The sequence below is a fragment of the Amblyraja radiata genome, chromosome 13 (genome assembly GCF_010909765.2).
Source record: "Amblyraja radiata isolate CabotCenter1 chromosome 13, sAmbRad1.1.pri, whole genome shotgun sequence".
Classification (NCBI taxonomy): domain Eukaryota; kingdom Metazoa; phylum Chordata; class Chondrichthyes; order Rajiformes; family Rajidae; genus Amblyraja; species Amblyraja radiata.
In genome coordinates, this window is record NC_045968.1 from 30,174,795 (window position 1) to 30,193,813 (window position 19,019).

A 19,019-nucleotide genomic window follows, 5' to 3' on the forward strand; every position below is an offset into this window, starting at 1 on the left:
CCATAACTTGGCAGATGAGCGCAGGTGTCTAGCACAAGATGGGCTTTGTTCAATTTTTCTACTGAGGATAGCTCAAGTCAAACCTTTCAGTGAGGCACAGAACAACCGTTGAAACTTTTCTAACCTAGAAATGTCTCAACTGACTTCAAAGGCACAAAGAAACCAGACACTAAGGAGTGGCAAACAAAGAGTTTGGCAAGGAACAAGGTTTGGTTAAGTCAAAGAAAAGATGATGGGAGATTGTGACTAGATTTTACAAAATTCAATGCCAAAAATGAAATGAAGGAAGAAGGATGTGCAATAATCTGGATAGCAAAGGGAACTTTGCGGTTCAAAAGGTGCCAAGTTTTGAATGCAAGTATGTTTCTATGCTGTACAACCATGAATAAGAGGTGCCAGAGTTCCATTAGTAGATCAGCATGGAATGGGGTGATCGGTAACGAAGACATCAGAAGTTGATTTATTGTCTGCAGAGTTTTCAGTTTAAAAAAGCTTTAGCAATATCATTTACGTATCTTTTTTGAGCGTTTAGAGTGGTTGAAACCAAAACCTTCAAATACCAAAAAGCAAAATAATTGAACGAGTAGACAATTAGTCAGCAAAACAAAAGCTAGAATCAGATTACTTTTAGTTTGGCAATCAAACTAGTGAGACACAGATCACAATTTGTCTTATGTTTGGCCAATTGAGACCAATATAAGAATCTACAGTGGTATGAGAACAATGAAGGTGTGCAGTGTGTTGACCATTGTCATAGTACCAAGAAAATAGAACAAACACACACGTGTAAGGAGATGCAAGTGAATTCAGAACATTCTTTTCCAGTCAGGTTTGTGTAATTGGTATAAAAGCTTGCACTGTTTATTAATGATTTCCAAGTATATATGTACAAGAAACTGCATCACAAACTACAAACATCTCACACAAGATCGCCATACACATGAAAAGCAGCTCAGGCTTAAATACCTTCTCGGTTACAGACACTGCTCGTCCAAACACAAAACACAATGAGGAAATAAGTGATGGATGGGCAATAAAATGCTGCCATGTCTTACAGAGACTCTGACCAAGAATCGTGCAAGCTTCCTTTTCTTTAAATATTAAAAAACCTAATTATTCCACTTTTTAATAGTTTCTGATAGAAAGATCATCACATGATTAGAATCTTTACCCAGAGTGGAAAGATACTACAACTGCACTGCAACAGGACCCTGCTCAGCCAATTCACCTTGGCCAGGAGCAGGCTTCCACTTGACATTGCAGACCGAAAAAAAAGCCACACTGTAACAAATTTACAATTCTTTTACACTCCTTCCAGAAAGCCATACCAAACTCACAATACAGTGAGGCCACGAGTATGTGGTTTTGATTAGCTAACACCCCATTTATTCCCAAGGTGAAGAATTAAAATTAAGGATTTTTCTTTTCTCACTGAGAAAATATTCATACAGCTCTCAAATCGCTCCTGAAAGTCACAGCAGGGCCGACTTTTAGGGTCATGAGTCATGTTTCACAAGTACCAAGAATGGGCACTTCAATAATTCATGCCCTATTGAATTATGAAAGAGAGCATATCTATTAAGGGACTAACAAAATCAGATTAGCCACTTTCCCTAGATGCTAACTCTGGTTGCTGGAGTTTAGTAGTTTTTCTATTCTAACCTACAACCACCCCTTCAACAACTGCAACCAACTGGGGTTGCTAATCAACAACAGCTAAGTTTCTTGCACTCTCTCGCCACTGTAAACCAAGAGAAGTAGAGGTGCTACTGCATGGAACTAATCAATTATCGATTCTTATAAAACTCACTATCCCAAAGATGAAAAGAAAATGAACAAGGAAAATCTGCTTACTGATTTGCCTTTTCAGAATAATGTGGAATACAGAGAATGAAGGAGGTGGAAGCTCTACAACTTAATGGGCAAACTAGTCAACATTGCAAAAACATTGCTTGGCAGTCCATAGTGAGGTCAGAGAGAAAAATAGATTTTCATTTTGCAGGTTGTCACAATTTCAGTGGGATGATCTGGCAAATCAATTGATCAACAATGGAAATGGATTTGGGAAGATGGGTGCTTCCATTCACTGCTCTGTAGAACATATCCATCATCTGCAAACACTGCCTTTATTCAAATACCAAACTAAACATCTATACAGTGGCTTTAAAATACAGTTGCTACCCCCACTTAGACCTTAGGACTTTTCTTTCCTCTTTAATTTGGATACTTTCTTCACGGCACCGTTTTTGTTAAGGAGTTTTAGAACTCTATCCTTGTGATCCAGAACCTTCATCATGGTATCTTTGGCCTCAGTGATCTGATCTATAACCAGTTTGCAGCGTTGCATGTTCCCCTGCAAATAGAACAACGCAAATAGTGTTACAACAAATAAGACATCACCAGTTTCACGGGCACCAAAGCGCAGCAACGTTGGCTCAGGAATGTCCAAACTATACCTGCTCTCACTCATTGGCTACTTTGTGCGATGTGCTTCTGTGTGGTCCTAATGCTGGTTGTGTTAACATTCCCATGTTGATTGTTCAGGAGAAAGGGATTTATTTGAATAATCCAGTCAGGAAGAGGTCCAAGTACTGTGGCATAGATGGTCTGCTCTCTGGGCTCCACAAAAGGTCCTACTGCCCCGGACTTTCAATATTTTTAGATCGTTCACTTATTTCTTCCTAAAGACTCAAGTGCTTCCAAACAGACTATGTACAATGCCCTCCATAATGTTTGGGACAAAGACCCATCATTTATTTATTTGCCTCTGTACGCCACAATTTGAGATTTGTAATAGAAGAAAGTCACATGTGGTTAAAGTGCACATTGTCAGATTTTAATAAAGGCAATTTTTATACATTTTGGTTTCACCATGTGGAAATTACAGCTGTGTTTATACATAGTCCCCCTATTCAGGGCATCATAATGTTTGCAACACATGGCTTCACAGGCGTTTATAATTGCTCAGGTGTGTATAATTGCCTCCTTAATGAAGATAAGAGAGCTCACAGCACCTAATCTTTCCTCCAATCTTTTCATCATCTTTGGAAACTTTTATTGCTGTTTATCAACATGAGGATCAAAGTTGTGCCCATGAAAGTCAAAGAAGCTATTTTGAGACTTAGAAACAAGAATAAAATTGATAGAGACATCAGCCAAACATTAGGCTTCCCAAAATCAATTGTTTGGAACATCATAAGAAGAAAGAGCACTGATGAGCCTAATAATCGCAAAGGGACTGACAGGCCAAGGAAGACCCCCACAGCTGAATTCTCTATAATAAAGAAAAATCCCCAAACACCAGTCCGACAGATCAAGAACACTCTTCAGGAGACAGGTGTGGATTTGTCAATGACCACTGTCCGCAGAAGACTTCATGAACAGAAATACAGAGGCTACACTGCAAGATACAAACCACTGTTTAGCCGCAAAAATAGGATGGCCGCATTACAGTCTGCCAACAAGTACTTAAAAGAGCAACGACCGTTCTGGAAAAAGGTTTTGTGGACAGATGAGACAAAGATTAACTTATCTCAGAGTGATGACAAGAACAATGTATGGAGAAGAGAAGGAACTGGCCAAGATCCAAAGCATATCACCTCATCTGTGAAACACGGTGGTGGGGGTGTTATGGCCTGGGCATGTATGGCTGATGAAGGTACTGGCTCACTTATCTTCATTGATGTTGCAACTGCTGATGGTAGTAGCAATAATATTTCTGATGTGTATAGACACATCCTATCTGCTCATGTTCAAACAAATGCCTCAAAGCTCATTGGCTGGCGATTCATTCTACAGCAAGACAATGATCCCAAACATACTGCTAAAGAAACAAAGGAGTTTTTCAAAGCTAAAAAATGATTAATTCTTGAGTGGCCAATCACCCAATCTGAGCCCAATTGGGCATGCCTTTTATATGCTGAAGAGAAAACTGAAGGGGACTAGCCCCCAAAACAAGCATAAGCTAAAGATGGCTGCAATACAGGCCTGGCAGAGCATCACCAGAGAAGGCACCTACCAACTGGTGATGTCCATCAATCGCAGACTTCAAGCCGTAATTGAATGCAAGGGATATGCAACAAAATACTAAACACGACTACTTTCATTTACATGACATTGCTGTGTCCCCTAAAAAAAAAATGGTGCCTGAAATGGGGGGGGGGGGGTTAGAAACTATGTATAAACACTGCTGTAATTTCCACATGGTGAAACCAAAATGTATAAAAATGGCGTTTATTAAAATCTGACACATGTGACTTTCTTCTATTACAAATCTCAAATTGTGGAGTACAGAGGCAAATAAATATATGATGGGTCTTTGTCCCAAACATTATGGAGGGCACTGGAAGAGCGTAGTTGTAAATGAGTTGGTAATAATCATTGGAGTGGAAGCTGGGAGGAAAAAAAGCCAATAAATCTTATATAATTAAATTTTAATTTGTAAAGCTGTGTCTATTTCACTAAAGTCTCTCATGAAACCATGCTTTTATAAGCAAAAGTATTGTTATTTGGCTAGGCACGATTAAAATATGCATTAGTGGGATCCTGCTTTGCACAGTTTATTAAGTAGGTCAAACTGCCTCAGTCCTTCAATTAGGTCAGAGTTGCTCTGATCTTGGACCTAATACCCTAGCCCTCAATTCTTCTGTAGGTTTCTTGCATCCATCTCAGTTGTGTACATCTTTAATGACTTCATCCAAACCGTATGGGGATATATCTGCAAATGCAAGAAATTTGTTCTCCTCAATTCTTTTATCCCAAAATACTACTGCCTAACTTTAGACTCAACTATTGAGAAGGATCTTCGGATGAGCCTTCTCAACATTTTAAACACCTCAAATCATTCTTCTATATTTTCAATCTGCTTTTACTTTCCTCACAAAATAATTCACAGTAATCAAGTATACTGAATGTGATGTCACAAGCCCTGAACAGACCATCACTTTGCTTCTCAGGCCAACATCTCTTCTAACAAGTCTCTCAAATTAGTTGGTACACAAAAAAGCTGGAGAAACTCAGCGGGTGCAGCAGCATCTATGGAGCGAAGGAAATAGGCAACGTTTCGGGCCGAAACCCTTCTTCAGACTCAAATTAGTTGCTCTTTTTGCATCCTATCTATATGTCCTAGCACAAGAGTACAGATTTATGAATATCAACTGCGATTTAAATAATAAAATGTCAATGTTGTTTTCTATTCTTCTCAAAATATTGCTTCTCCACTATTCTTATCTGTTGTATTTTTGCCCTCACCATCATCAAATGCATCTACGAGGTGCTGCCTCAAGGTGATGGCATCTATCATTAAGGATTCCCACCATCTCTTCTTGCTGCTAGTCGAGCAGGGGAGCCAGAAACCTGAACTCACACACCACATGGTTTAGCAGCAGCTACTTTTCCACCACCCACTCTATGAAAAGCTAGCTCCTCAGGTTTCTATTAAATAGTTCTCTCATCTTAAACCCATCTCCTCTGGTTCTTGATTCCTTACACTGGGTAAGACTGTCTATTCACCCTATCATTTCCCCTCATGATTTTACACACCTTGATAAGATTACCCTCAGCCTCCTGCAATCCAAGGAATACATTTCTAGCCCGCCCAACCTCTTCCAGGCCTCATGTCCCAGCAACATCCTTACAGATGGGGTAAAGACAGCCGCTTTCTTTCCCTAAAGGACACTAGTGAATCAGTTAAGCTAACAAATGAGAAATAAACAATAGGTGCAGGAGTAGGCCATCGGCCCTTCAAGCCAGCACCGCCATTCAATGTGATCATGGCTGATCATCCACAATCAGTACCCCGTTCCTGCCTTCTCCCCATATCCCTTGACTCCGATATCCTTAAGAGCCCAATTTAGCTCTCTTGAAAGTATCCAGAGAACCGGCCTCCACCGCCCTCTGAGGCAGAGAATTCCACAGACTCACAACTGTGTGAAAAAGTGTTTCCTCATCTCCGTTCTAAATGGCTTACCCCTTATTCTTAAACTGTGACCCCTGGTTCTTGACTCCCCCAACATCGGGACAATGTTACCGGCCTCTAGCGTGTCCAAACCCTCAATAATCTTATACGTTTCAATAAGATACCCTCTCATCCTTCTAAATTCCAGAGTATACAAGTCCAGCTGCTTCATTCTCTCAGCACATGACAGTCCCGCATCCCGGGAATTAACCTTGTGAACCTACGCTGCACTCCCTCAATAGCAAGAATGTCCTTCCTCAAACTCGGAGACCCAAACTGCACACAATACTCCAGGTGTGGTCTCACTAGGGCCCTGCAGAAGGGCTTCTTTGCTCCTATACTCAACTCATCTTTTTATGAAGGCCAACATGCCATTCGCTTTCTTCACTGCCGGCTGTACCTGCTTACTTTCATTGACTGATGAACAAGAACCCCCAGATCTTATTGTACTTTCCCTTTTCCCAACGGCACCATTTAGATAATAATCTGCCTTCCTGTTTTTGCTACCAAAGTGGATAACCTAACATTTATTCACATTAAATTGCATCTGCCAGGCATCTGCCCACTCACCCAACCTGTCCAAGTCACCCTGCATACTCATAGCATCCTCCTCACAGTTCACACTGCCACCCAGCTTTGTGTCATATGCAAATTTACTAATGTTACTTGTAATCCCTTCATCTAAATCAGTAATGTATATTGTAATAGCTGCGGTCCCAGCACCGAGCCATGTGGTACCCCACTTGTCACTGTCTGCCATTCTGAAAGGGACCCGTTGATCCCTACACTGTTTCCTGTTTGCCAACCAATTTTCTATCCATGTCAGCACTCTACCCCAATACCATGTGCCCTGATTTTGCCCACTAATGTCCTATGTGGGACCTTATCAAATGCTTTCTGAAAGTCCAGGTACACTACATTCACTGGCTCCCTTGTCCATTTTCCTAATTACATCCTCAAAAAATTCCAGAATATTAGTCAAGCATGATTTTCCCTTCGTAAATCCATGCTCTCAGACCGATCCTGTTACTGCTATCCAAATGTGCTGCTATTTCATCTTTTATGATTGACTCCAGCAACTTCCCCACCACTGATGTCAGGCTAACTGGTCTATAATTCCGTTTCCTCTCTCCCGCCTTTCTTAAAAAGTGGGATAACATTAGGTACCCTCCAATCCACAGGAACTGATCCTGAATCTATAGAACATTGGAAAATGATTACCAATGCGTCCACGATTTCTAGAGCCACTTCCTCAAGTACCCTGGGATGCAGACCATCAGGCCCTGGGGATTTATCAGCCTTCAGTCCCATCAGTTTACCCAACACCATTGCCTGCCTAATGTGGATTTCCTTCAGTTCCTCCGTCACCCCAGATCCTCTGGCCACTAGTACATCAGGAAGATTGTCAGTATCTTCCTTCGTGAAGACGGATCCAAAGTACTGCTACAAATTCAACTTCTGCCATTTCCTTGTTCCCTATAATAAATTCACCCTTTTCAGCCTTCAAGGTTCCAACTTTGGTCTTAACTAATTTTTTCCTCTTCACATACCTCAAGAAGCTTTTACTATCCTCCTTTATATTCTTGGTTAGCTTACCTTCATACCTCATTTTTTCTCCCCGTATTGCCTTTTTAGTTATCTTCTGTTAACTCTGTTAAATTGCCCATTATTGATTTTTGTTTTATCTAGCTGTAACAATTTCTGATTTTGTTTTTAAATAAACTTAATTGGGATTTATAGCTTGCCATCATGACATTTTCACTAGTCGTCACACTCATCTAGTGCATTCTGTTTTATTCATGCGTGGAATATAGACAAGATCAGCAAGGACGGCAAATCATTGTCGTGGTTTGCCTGGCCACCACCAAGGGCGGTGAAGATCATATTGTCAAGGATCACGTTAAGGTTAAGCCAGATAACGACAGCAGATTTCCTTTTCCAAAAGGATGTTAGTGAACCGGTTCACGAAAAAACGATCAATTTTCTTGTGGTTACCTTAATCAATTCTAACTACTTCATTCCAGAGTTAACTGAATTAAAATTTTCCAGCTTTCATGACAGGATTTGAACAAATACCTATCGATCATCAATTCAAACCTCAGGATATGTGCTTGACTGATCATTATGATATCGTAACCCATTAGTATGCCAGAGCGGTACAGTAGCACAGCGGTTGAGTTGTTGTCTCACAGCGCCAGAGACCTGCCGTACTCATGACATCCACGTACCTGAATCAGCTCATTGATTCGATGAATGTCATCATCTGCAGCTGCTTTTTTCTTTGGAATCAGCCCATCCTGTAATGAAGCCAATCGGTTGTACACATCATGTTCCAAGCTCGTCTATAGCGTTCAGTCAAGGTTTTGGGGGAAGAAACAGAAAGATATGTAAAAGACTGAGCTCACATTTCCCTAGTAATTTGCAAGGAGTAATTCCTTAATCATTAAGATACCCAATAAGCAAATCTTTGAACAGAATTTGTTTTGGTTTCTATTTCCTCCCTTCTCCCCACCCCATTTCTTAAACACTAAATTCTAGGAAACTTCAGGTATAACACTCTCCAAAATATTTTTTCTCCTATTAAGTGGAGACATTCACTGATGGCTTCATATAGTGAATAGACACTGACTCTATTCATAACTCCTTAGAAAATGAAGGAGCCCATGTCTGCATGAACAAGACCTGAATACAATACCGTTTATTGGCATTTGAACCTCAAATGAAGTTCAAACGAAATTTGGTTTCTGCAGTCATACAACACGAAAAAACCACACAATTTACACAAACATCCATCACAGTGAATCTCCTCCTCACTGTGATGGAAGGCAAAGTCGTCATCTCTCCCGTTTTCCATTGCGGGAGCTCCGAAAAGCAGTCTCCCACTAGGGATCCGCGAACTCCCGATGTCACCGTTCACCGAGCCTGCGGCTGGAGCCTCCGAAGCTGGGTCGCAGCCGCGCGTCACCACAGCTCTCCACGCTCTGAAGCCGACCAGCTCCACAATAGCGAGTCCGCAGGCTCCGCGACTGGAGCCCCCAGGTCGTTCCGGTTGGAGGCTGTTCCACGGTGCTAGGCCCCAACGACAACGGCGACCCAACAGGGAAAAGGTCGGGTCCCCCGTACAGGGAAGAGATTTAAAAGTTCCCCTCACCCCCCTCCCCCCCCCCGATATACACAGCTAAAAGCAATATAAATATACATATACATATATACGCACTGTAGAGGCCGCTGCCGCGAGCCGCCGCCATCTTTACACAAAATTCAAAAGCTAGGAACAATAAGCATAATAAGCAACGTGTGCCAAGTACTTGCCCAACAAGTCTTTGGTATTGACACCACCATTTTGGGGGGTTACCACTGACCAGAAATTCAACTGAGCCAGCTGTGAAAGGAACTAAGCAGGCATGTTAGGCGCAGGATAGAATAATTTTCACTTGTCCGGATAAATGCACTCTCAACATTACACAAGTCAAACAGTACTTGGGATGAAGGCACAAGACAGTGTCGAGACTGGAATCTGGAGCAACAAACAATCTGCTTGAGGAAGTTAATAGGTTGAGCAACATTTCGGATGAAGGAACCAGCTGATCAACCACATTAAACAATCACACCCTTGACCAATTTGGTTGCAGTATATAACATTTACAAACTGCACTGCTGTTTTCCAGAGACTACAGTACAACACCTCCCAAAAGCATAACTTCCATCACCAAAGATAAGGGATCCCGAATTTCGATATATCATCACTCATGCTTCACTTCTAGGTTTAATTCCTTCAAATTCAAACCCAGCAGCACAGCACGATCTCCATGCTAAGAACTTCAAAACCAAACTATCAGGCTGACTATGGATGGACATTGAAATGACAAGACATCCACAATTTAAACATTACCAAGCCTTAGAGTCACAGGTGAAGGAACTCTTTGGAATGGAGAGACAGAGGAGAACGATTTTCACAGAGAAGGGGACGCCATGATGAATTTCAAGTTGAGAATTTGAACTTTTGGGGAAAGTCAAGAGACCGAGGACTGAGTATCAGGATGTGCTGCAGGAAAGCACATTTTATATGATCCAAAAAAGGTTGAGTATGGTGGAGAATTGAAAGCTGCCAGAGGGCAAAGGAGTAACTGACTTTCAAAGAAAAGATAAGGGACTCAGCATGATCTACTTTGGTCCAGAGCCTTGTTGCTGCTAAGATATTGATGAGGGTACACAAAAATGCTGGAGAAACTCAGCGGGTGCAGCAGCATCTATGGAGCGAAGGAGATAGGCAACGTTTCGGGCCAAAACCCTTCTTCAGACTGATAGGGGGTGGGGGGAGAAGAAAGGAAAAAGGAGGAAGAGGAGCCCGAGGGCTGAGGTAGGAAGGGGAGGAGACAGCAAGGGTTAACAGAATTGTGAGAAATCAATGTTCATGCCACCAGGATGCAGACTCCCCAAGCGGAATATGAGGTGCTGTTCCTCCAATTTCCGGTGTTGCTCACTCTGGCAATGGAGGAGACCCAGGACAGAGAGGTCGGATACGGAATGGGAGGAGGAGTTGAAGTGCTGAGCCACCGGGAGGTCAGGTTGGTTATTGCGGACCGAGCTGAGGTGTTCGGCGAAACGATCGCCAAGCCTACGCTTGGTCTCACCGATATAGATCAGCTGACATCTAGAGCAGCAGATGCAATAGATGAGGTTGGAGGAGGTGCAGGTGAACCTCTGTCGCACCTGGAATGACTGCTTGGGTCCTTGAATGGAGTCAAGGGGGGAGGTAAAGCGACAGGTGTAGCATCTCTTGCGGTTGCAAAGGAAAGTGCCCGGGGAAGGGGTGGAGCGGGAGGGAAGGGAAGAATTGACAAGGGAGTTGCGGAGGGAACGGTCTTTGCGTAAGGCAGACAGGGGGGGAGATGGGAAGATGTGGCGAGTGGTGGGGTCAAACTGGAGGTGGCGAAACTGACGGACCTGGAAATTAAGTAAGACACTGAGCACAGTTTATAACAGAATAGGGAGCAGATAGACTTTTAAGTTTATGAATCAAGACACCATTTAGCTCATCACATGGAGCAAAAGAAAGGACACTGTCAGCCAGAATCACTCCAAACTCTCAGTCCTTAGCACTGTGGGTTATGATACTTGAAGGTACCTGTTCACATACTCCTTAAAAATGCTGAGGGTTTGTTTTTATCATCTTTTCAGGAAATGAACTCTCATTTAGTACTCTTCACCATGAAAGTCAGGGTCACCCGAGCTCTCAGAATCTTTGCAGCCTGCCACTATTTTGCCCACTGTTGCATTTACATCAGGAAGGTGTATATCGCTACATTCCAAAGTTCCATCATGGACACTCCTCGCTTTATAGATGTCCCTCTTTCAACTTCCTTCCACGAGTTCATTTTGCACGAGGAGGCAGCCTCCAGCCTTCTGAAGGCTGTGCAGGCTCCTATAGGAGGACACTGCCACTACCCCTTTCCACCATGGCGTACACGCTCATTCACCAGTGGCTGAAGCGCTGGCAGCATTACGATGAGACTCTCCAAGAGCCTCTTCCTGTGATTGAGGCTCTCAGGACAAGTACTAACATCGTGGAAATATTGACCCCGAAAATATTGTCCACGTGTTTTGATATTGGCGTTAGTGAATTAGTGAGCCCTTTGCAAGCTTCCCCCAAGGTGATTACAATTGTACTTCGATGATATCACCAAGAGATTGTATCTGCATGCCTAAATAGCTCTTCGTGGTTAGACTGATTTGCTGCATCACTCTTCCAGTTCTGATGAAGGTTCTTTGACCCAATACTGAATCTCCTTCCACAGATACTGCCTGACCGCTGGGTATTTCCAGCAGCTTTTAACTTCCACGGGCAAGTCCTCACAGGTCTCCACAGTCAACACAATGGGAACAGTAACCATTGCTGGAAATACCATGATTATGACACAATATTTGAACTTGATCACGAGTTCACGATTGAAACATGGTTGACTTTGGAAGAGGAAAATATAACTGACCACATCAAGAATCCTAAGGACAAGCAGGAATTACACAGCACGTCACAGAAGATGTTATTTGTTACTTTAATTATAACCACAGAACTTCCAGTTTGAAGGCTATTAGGACCACTGCTGAAAGAATAGTTGTCCCCGATTCCACTCATCTCTTTGTTCCTCATTCTCAAGGAAATGCACAACCCCTTTAAATAATTCACGGGTGGAAAAAAAAAACACTACGGTCTCCAACAACTGAATTAACTCCTCGTTTCTCTTACCGCAATCAGATTTATTTTTGTTTGGAAAATATTCAGAGCTAACAGGTTGAAGACCCTTTCTCTTTTCACTCGACTTGTGGCAATGCGAAGAACAGGTAGAAGGTACAGGAGCCTGAAGACTGCAACGACCAGGTTCAGGAATAGCTACTTCCCCACAGCCATCAGGCTAGTAAACCTGGCTCAGACAAAACTCTGATCATTAACAATCCATTATCAGTTAATTTATTCATGTGTGTATATATTTATATAATGGTATTCAAGAAGGAACTGCAGATGCTGGAAGATCGAAGGTACACAAAAATGCTGGAGAAACTCAGCGGGTGCAGCAGCATCTATGGAGCGAAGGAAATAGGCAACGTTTCGGGCCAAAACCCTTCTTCAGACTGATGGGGGGTAGGGGGGGAGAAGGAAGGAAAAAGGGAGGAGGAGGAGCCCGAGGGCGGGGGGATGGGAGGAGACAGCTCGAGGGTTGAGGAAGGGGAGGAGACAGCAAGGGCTAGCAAAACTGGGAGAATTCAACGTTCATGCCATCCGGACGCAAGCAACCCAGGCGGAATATGAGGTGCTGTTCCTCCAATTCAACTCCCCCTCCCATTCCCAATCCGACCTCTCTGTCCTGGGTCTCCTCCATTGCCAGAGTGAGCAACACCGGAAATTGGAGGAACAGCACCTCATATTCCGCCTGGGTTGCTTGCGTCCGGATGGCATGAACGTTGAATTCTCCCAGTTTTGTTAGCCCTTGCTGTCTCCTCCCCTTCCTTAATCCTCGAGCCGTCTCCTCCCATCCCCCCGCCCTCGGGCTCCTCCTCCTCCTCCCTTTTTCCTTCCTTCTCCCCCCCACCCCCCATCAGTCTGAAGAAGAGTTTCGGCCCGAAACTTCGCCTATTTCCTTCGCTCCATAGCTGCTGCACCCGTTGAGTTTCTCCAGCATTTTTGTGTACCTTTTATATAATGGTATATGGACACACTGATCTGTTTTGTAGTAAATGCCTACTATGTTCTGTGTGCTGAAGCAAAGCAAGAATGTCATTGTCCTATCAGGGACACATGACAATAAACTCACTTGAACTTGAAAGTTGGAGTACAGTGTTCAGCATTTGTTTCCTTATTTAAGCAAGGATGTCGATGTACTGGATGTCCTTTGGTGAAGGGTTACCAGACTAATACAGGTAGTTCTGCTATTACACAATAGTTGTGTTCCTAAGAAACCTCATGTTACAGAAAATCAGGTTATAAAATAATTGATTCAATAGAAAAGCCAGACATCCGACCTGCAACTTCACATTTTTTTAGACTGGTTTGTGTCTCAACTTTAAATGATTTCATTTAAATTAGTTTCATGAGCCAAATAAAATGTGGCTTTTGCTGACACTACATTCAGATCAGTTGAACAATACACCAGAGCTTCACTAAGATAATGTTCTGGATAAATGTAATGCAACCAAATACATGAGAGACTTTCTGCTAGCATGCAGTTAACTTATTTTAATGAAGGTCACTGCTGACAACCAACATAAAGCACATTCTATTTACAGAGATGCACTGGTAAATTTAGATTCAGCAACAATGAGCCTTTTATCATAATGTAGCGATGCCAGGACTGGCAAACCTCAACTTCAAAGGGGATATACAGTAAAAGCATATCTCAACTGCTTTCCGCAAATGGCTAAATTGGCAAATTGGTTTACACAAGACAGAATATCTCAAATGTATTGCAGCGTAACTTCTCCATTTGGTATCATGTTACAGACAGTATATTGAAATACCGAGAATGTGCATATTCAGCATGAAATCAGACTCCGCATCATCCCTTTTGTCACAGTGATGTCAGTTATATTCTGGTCACAGGCACATCAAAAATATTCAGGCACAAATACCAGGAGATAGAAATTCAACTATTCCAGGCAATGCTTAAAGTGGTGATGCAAGGGGGCTTGTAGTGATTTCATGCACGGCTTCCTGGCAGCAATATTTTATTGCACATGATCCTAAGGTACTGGAAAGCAAGGGTATGTACTGAAGCTTTCTCTCAAGCATGGAAGAGATAGCACAACCAGATCGGCTGTGGATCACAGAAGGGGAGAGCTTCTGTCACAGGGAGAACGTACAAACTTTATACCGGCAGCACCCTTAATCAGGATAAAATCTAGGTCGGGATATTTACCCAATAGTAGACAGACTCCAAACGATGCAAATCAATTTCTAGCCCCTTATCCAACAGATATTCAGTGCTAATTAACAAAAATCACTCAATTTTCGGTAAAAATTCCCACCGACTTGCATCATTATGGATTTGAAACGTCAGGTTAATAGGATATGTCAAAAAAAGTTTCAGTAGACAAGGCATGTTCCAGATTTCTGTTTTGACAAAAATACATCGAGAAAGAAAGTTACAGGAGAACAGGACTGGGATGGATTTGACAGCCGCACAGGCGGCCTTTCTACCCGTGAAGCCTATAGTGCAAGAGTAGATGGGAAATAAGAGAATTTCTTGCGAAATGAAACACATTCATGGACAGTTGCAACACCTGCTTCATAAGATTCGTGTAAGTATTCAGAAAAATCTACTGGTATTTTAGAAATAGATTTGCTTGAAGATTACTGTGAAAGACAGGTATCGATATAATAATTGTTTAAAAAAAATTGTGCCCAAGTCACTTAGTGGCACATATAACGCCTCATAGTGGGCAAAGACAATCTTCATTTCACTTACCAACTGCATGAGTTGTGCAGCACAGAGATGTACTTTCCAACCCTGAGCCTTGCACACAATTCCTTTCTGATTAGCAATCTCCTGCAATGTGGGCTTTTTCTCCTCTGCAATTAAAGATAGAGAAGGCATCAGTCCAAGGTTATTATGCAGTGAGAACCAAATACAGATATTTTACTTCCTTTTAGCAATAAATGGAGTTACATAGATCAACGAAGCGTGGATTTAAGCCCAACAACCCAGTAAAACGGGACAGCATAAACCAGACCATCAACCTTCAAAACCTACAATTAGACCAATACCGCTCTCCAGATCAACAATGTAAAATTGAAAGAAAGATTGACATATAAACAACTAATCTTTCAAATAATTACACAAACTAATTGCAGAGACGGTCATTTCCATTTTTCGAACAACTCAAATGGGAATTTTAATAGAAATGCCAGGGTAAATTTCTTTTAAACTAGGCTCCAAACTAACTTTTTGATAGGTTTAAATGGATTTTCAAGACGCCACTATCTCAGTAAACATCTACCACAATGACCAAAATAGCTATTAACTAGTCATTTACCTCATTTTTTGGTGGACTCTTACTCTGCATATAATAGTGACATTGGAATCCTTGCTACTATAGTATAAACAACGTCATCACCCATGTTGCTCGATTGCCAATTAACAAAAATCTTACAATTCACCAACAATACAAATTAACTTTACGTTTCAATAGTAGAAGTAAAATGAAACATTTTTACAGCCGATTTGGAGTAGAGACATGGCAGAGTAAAATTACAAGTAGTAACGTGCTTCTGCAGCTAGTGCAGCCCGAGAGGGTTTATGCTACTTTGCAGAGATGTGGGACGTACATCAACTCTGGAAGGAAAGCTAAGTCCAGAAGGCAGAGCAGACATGGACATGATGAGTTACATGGGAGAAACACAAGGCTAAATTCCCTCTATTTTATTGCACAAGGTCTAACCAGCAAGGCAGAAGAGTCAAAAGCATTGATTAACACATAGGAATATATTATTGTTGCCACTGGAACTGGCAACTCAACAGTCAGGAAATAGAATCTTCAGATAGGTGGGATGCAAAACAGGAGATGCATTGCAATATTGATTAAGGAGTCCATTACTGCAGCAATGAGGGACAATATCGTAAAAGGTTGTTTAAAATCGTTCATATGGGCAGAAACTTCAGATGCTGGAATCTTCAGCAAAAAAAAAAAAAAAATGCAGTAGGAACTCAGCTGTCAGATTAAAAGAGGGTCCCACCCCAAAACCTCACCTGTCTATTCCCTCCACAGATGCTACCTGACCTATTGAGTTATTCCAGCACTTTATCTTTTGCCCATATGGCAGAGCTGAAGAACCAAACGGGGTATTAATTTACTGGGATACCCAACAGGTGTCTCAAGAGTCATTGGGTGACAGAAAAGCAGATATGTAAGCAAATTATGGAGAGGGATAAGAATCATAGGGTTACAGCAAAAGGGGATTTCAACTTTCCCAATATTATCTGGGCTTGTCTCGGAGTGCAAAGATTTGAGGAGAACCTTTTGAGCCAGTAGAGTCAAACTAGAGAAGGGGCAGTACTGGATCTAATCATGAGGATTCAGCTGGGCAAGTGGTTGAATTATGGGGAAACAATTTGGATAAAGTGACCATAACTATAAGTTTCAAGATAATTCAGGAAAGGTATCGGGACACATCAGAAATTGAAGAAAGGCTGTTTTCATTATCACAAGACAAGATTCAGCAATAGTGTGCAGCAAACGTAGTCAGTTTGAAGATGGGTCAGAAGCGAAAAGTGACCCATCCTTTTTCTCCAGAGATACTGCCAGACCCGCTGAGTTACTCCAGCACTTTGTGTCTATCTAGCAAAAGTAGATTGAGATCAGTTACTTGCAGCAGACGTTACATGCAAGTATTCAGAGGTAATCAAAGATGAAATGATGACAGTTCAGGGACAACGCGTTCCCATTAGGGTGAAGCTAAGGCCAACAAGTCCATGGCACCCTGGGTGCCAAGAGATAGAGACAGAAAACAACTGTACAGCAGATACAGGGAACTGAAAGCAGGAAGGGTCTGCATGATTAGAGAAAGTCCAGGTGATAGTTGCAGAAAATTTAGGCGGCCAAAGAAATGAAGTATCACTGGTGCAAATGTTCAAGGAAAATCCCCAAAGTATTTTAGAAACATAGAAAATAGGTGCAGGAGTAGGCCATTCGGCCCTTCGAGCCTGCACCGCCATTCAATATGATCATGGCTGATCATCCAACTCAGTATCCCATCCCTGCCTTCTCTCCATACCCCCTAATACCTTTAGCCACAAGGGCCACATCTAACTCCCTCTTAAATATAGCCAATGAACTGGCCTCAACTACCTTCTGTGGCAGAGAATTCCAGAGATTCACCACTCTGTGTGAAAAATGATTAAAGGTATGTTAAAGGTAAGTTATATGTTAAAGGTGAGTGGTGGGCATACTAGTGACTAAAGGGGAAATATTTATGGATTTGGAAAATGTAGGAAAGGTCGTAAAGTACTTCTCATCTGTGTTCACAAAAGAGAGGGGCATTATAATGGGAGAATTCAAGGGTGTGGTAGAGATAGAGTGAAATCTTAGAATATGGTATCCATAAAAAATGGGCTTAAAGAAGAATTATTCCCCTGGACCAGATGAGATATCCCAGGCTGCAATGAGGGGGGATAGCCAGGACCCCAACAGATTTGGAACCCTTTGCAGGGCCAGATGACTGGAGGAATTTTATTATAGCACTTTTATTCAAGAAGAGCTACAGAGTCATGCCAGATAATTCCATGATGGCAAATCCAATGTCAGAGGCAAGAGCTGGGGAATTTACTGAAACAAATTATGAGAAACAGGATTAATGTGTATTTGGAAAGACTGGGATTAATCAAAGTTAGCATGGTTTTGATAGAGAGTCGACGTGTCTGACTTTCTGGGTTGGATTATTTGAAAAGGTACCAAATGTATTAAGGAGGGAAGTGCAGTTGATGTAGTCCATGGACCTCAATAGTTACTTGTCAAGGTCTCACATGGGAGAGAGCTCCTAAAGATCAGAGCCCATAGGGTCCACTGCAAGCTGACAAATTGGATCCAAAATTGGCCTGATGATACGAGGCATGGATGAAGGTCACAAGTTGTTTTTTGTGATTGGAATCCTCTAACCATCAGAGGGATCAGTGTTGGGACCATTACTGTTCATTATACAAATATCCAGAAGTGCATGTGAAAGGTATGATCAGCAAGTTCACAGGTGACATGAACATTTGTGATGTTGCGGGCTACAGGCTAATATTGATCAGTTGGTAAAATGGACAGAATGACAGGTTGGATTTGTTCTTCTTGAAGTGGAAGAGGTTGAGGGAAGACCAATGTATACAAAATTAGAAAGGAGGTATATCGCAAGAAACTTTCCCCCCCCATAGCAGAGATACCTAAAACCATAGATTTAAGATCGGGGTAGGAAATTTAAAGACGGTAGGAGGAATATTTTTTTTCACCTGGATGGTGGTTGTAATCTGTAACACACTGGCTAAGGTGATGGTGGAAACAGAGACTCAGAATGGTTTAGTACATGAATGAACACTTGAATGTAAAGGCATTGAAATGTTGAAAACTGGGACAATGGTAATTTGATGGTCTACATGGTGGGCCAAAGAGTCTGTGTTATGTGACTAATTTAATTACAACCTGCTTTTTGATAAGATAACTAATTGTTCATCGTGGCTCAAGCCATTTTGCATGCTGAAGAGATTACGTCATTAAACACGTTAGAGGTTGAAGGTTGAAGTCTCTGCCTAGAAACAGTTTAAATATTCCCACTGGCCAGAAGGTTCATCCCTAATGTAGCGGGAACAGAAAATTAAGTCTCACCTTTGACTTTCACATCACTATATCTTTGGAAATGATGATAAGCTGCCTTCCAGGGGTTCCTGTAATGTCGAAGTAATGTAACTGGAGGTCTAGGGCGTACGGGAACATATCTGACACCCTCTTCGTCTGCAAAACAAGATTTTAGTTGGTTCAAGAGATTTCAGAAAAGTGGAAAAAGCACCAATTTGCAATGCCAAAATACAAATAC

At 42.0% G+C, this 19,019-nt stretch overlaps 1 protein-coding gene across 9 annotated transcripts in view; it reads right to left on the reverse strand.

Annotated features, from left to right (window-relative positions):
* Window positions 1-830: 830 nt before the first annotated feature.
* The window catches only part of sap130 (Sin3A associated protein 130), a 46,778-nt gene continuing 28,589 nt past the window's right edge, over window positions 831-19,019 (reverse strand). For 7 of the 9 annotated variants that reach the window (XM_033031597.1, XM_033031594.1, XM_033031590.1 and 4 more), the window contains 4 exons: window positions 18,812-18,937; window positions 14,917-15,020; window positions 8,185-8,298; window positions 831-2,353 (listed from right to left, as the gene is read on the reverse strand). In XM_033031597.1, coding sequence (XP_032887488.1) covers window positions 2,195-2,353; window positions 8,185-8,298; window positions 14,917-15,020; window positions 18,812-18,937 — 503 coding nt within the window. In that variant the 3' untranslated portion in view covers window positions 831-2,194. The remainder of the gene's footprint in view (window positions 2,354-8,184; window positions 8,299-14,916; window positions 15,021-18,811; window positions 18,938-19,019) is intronic. The other 2 variants (XM_033031599.1, XM_033031595.1) reach the window with 2 other exon arrangements.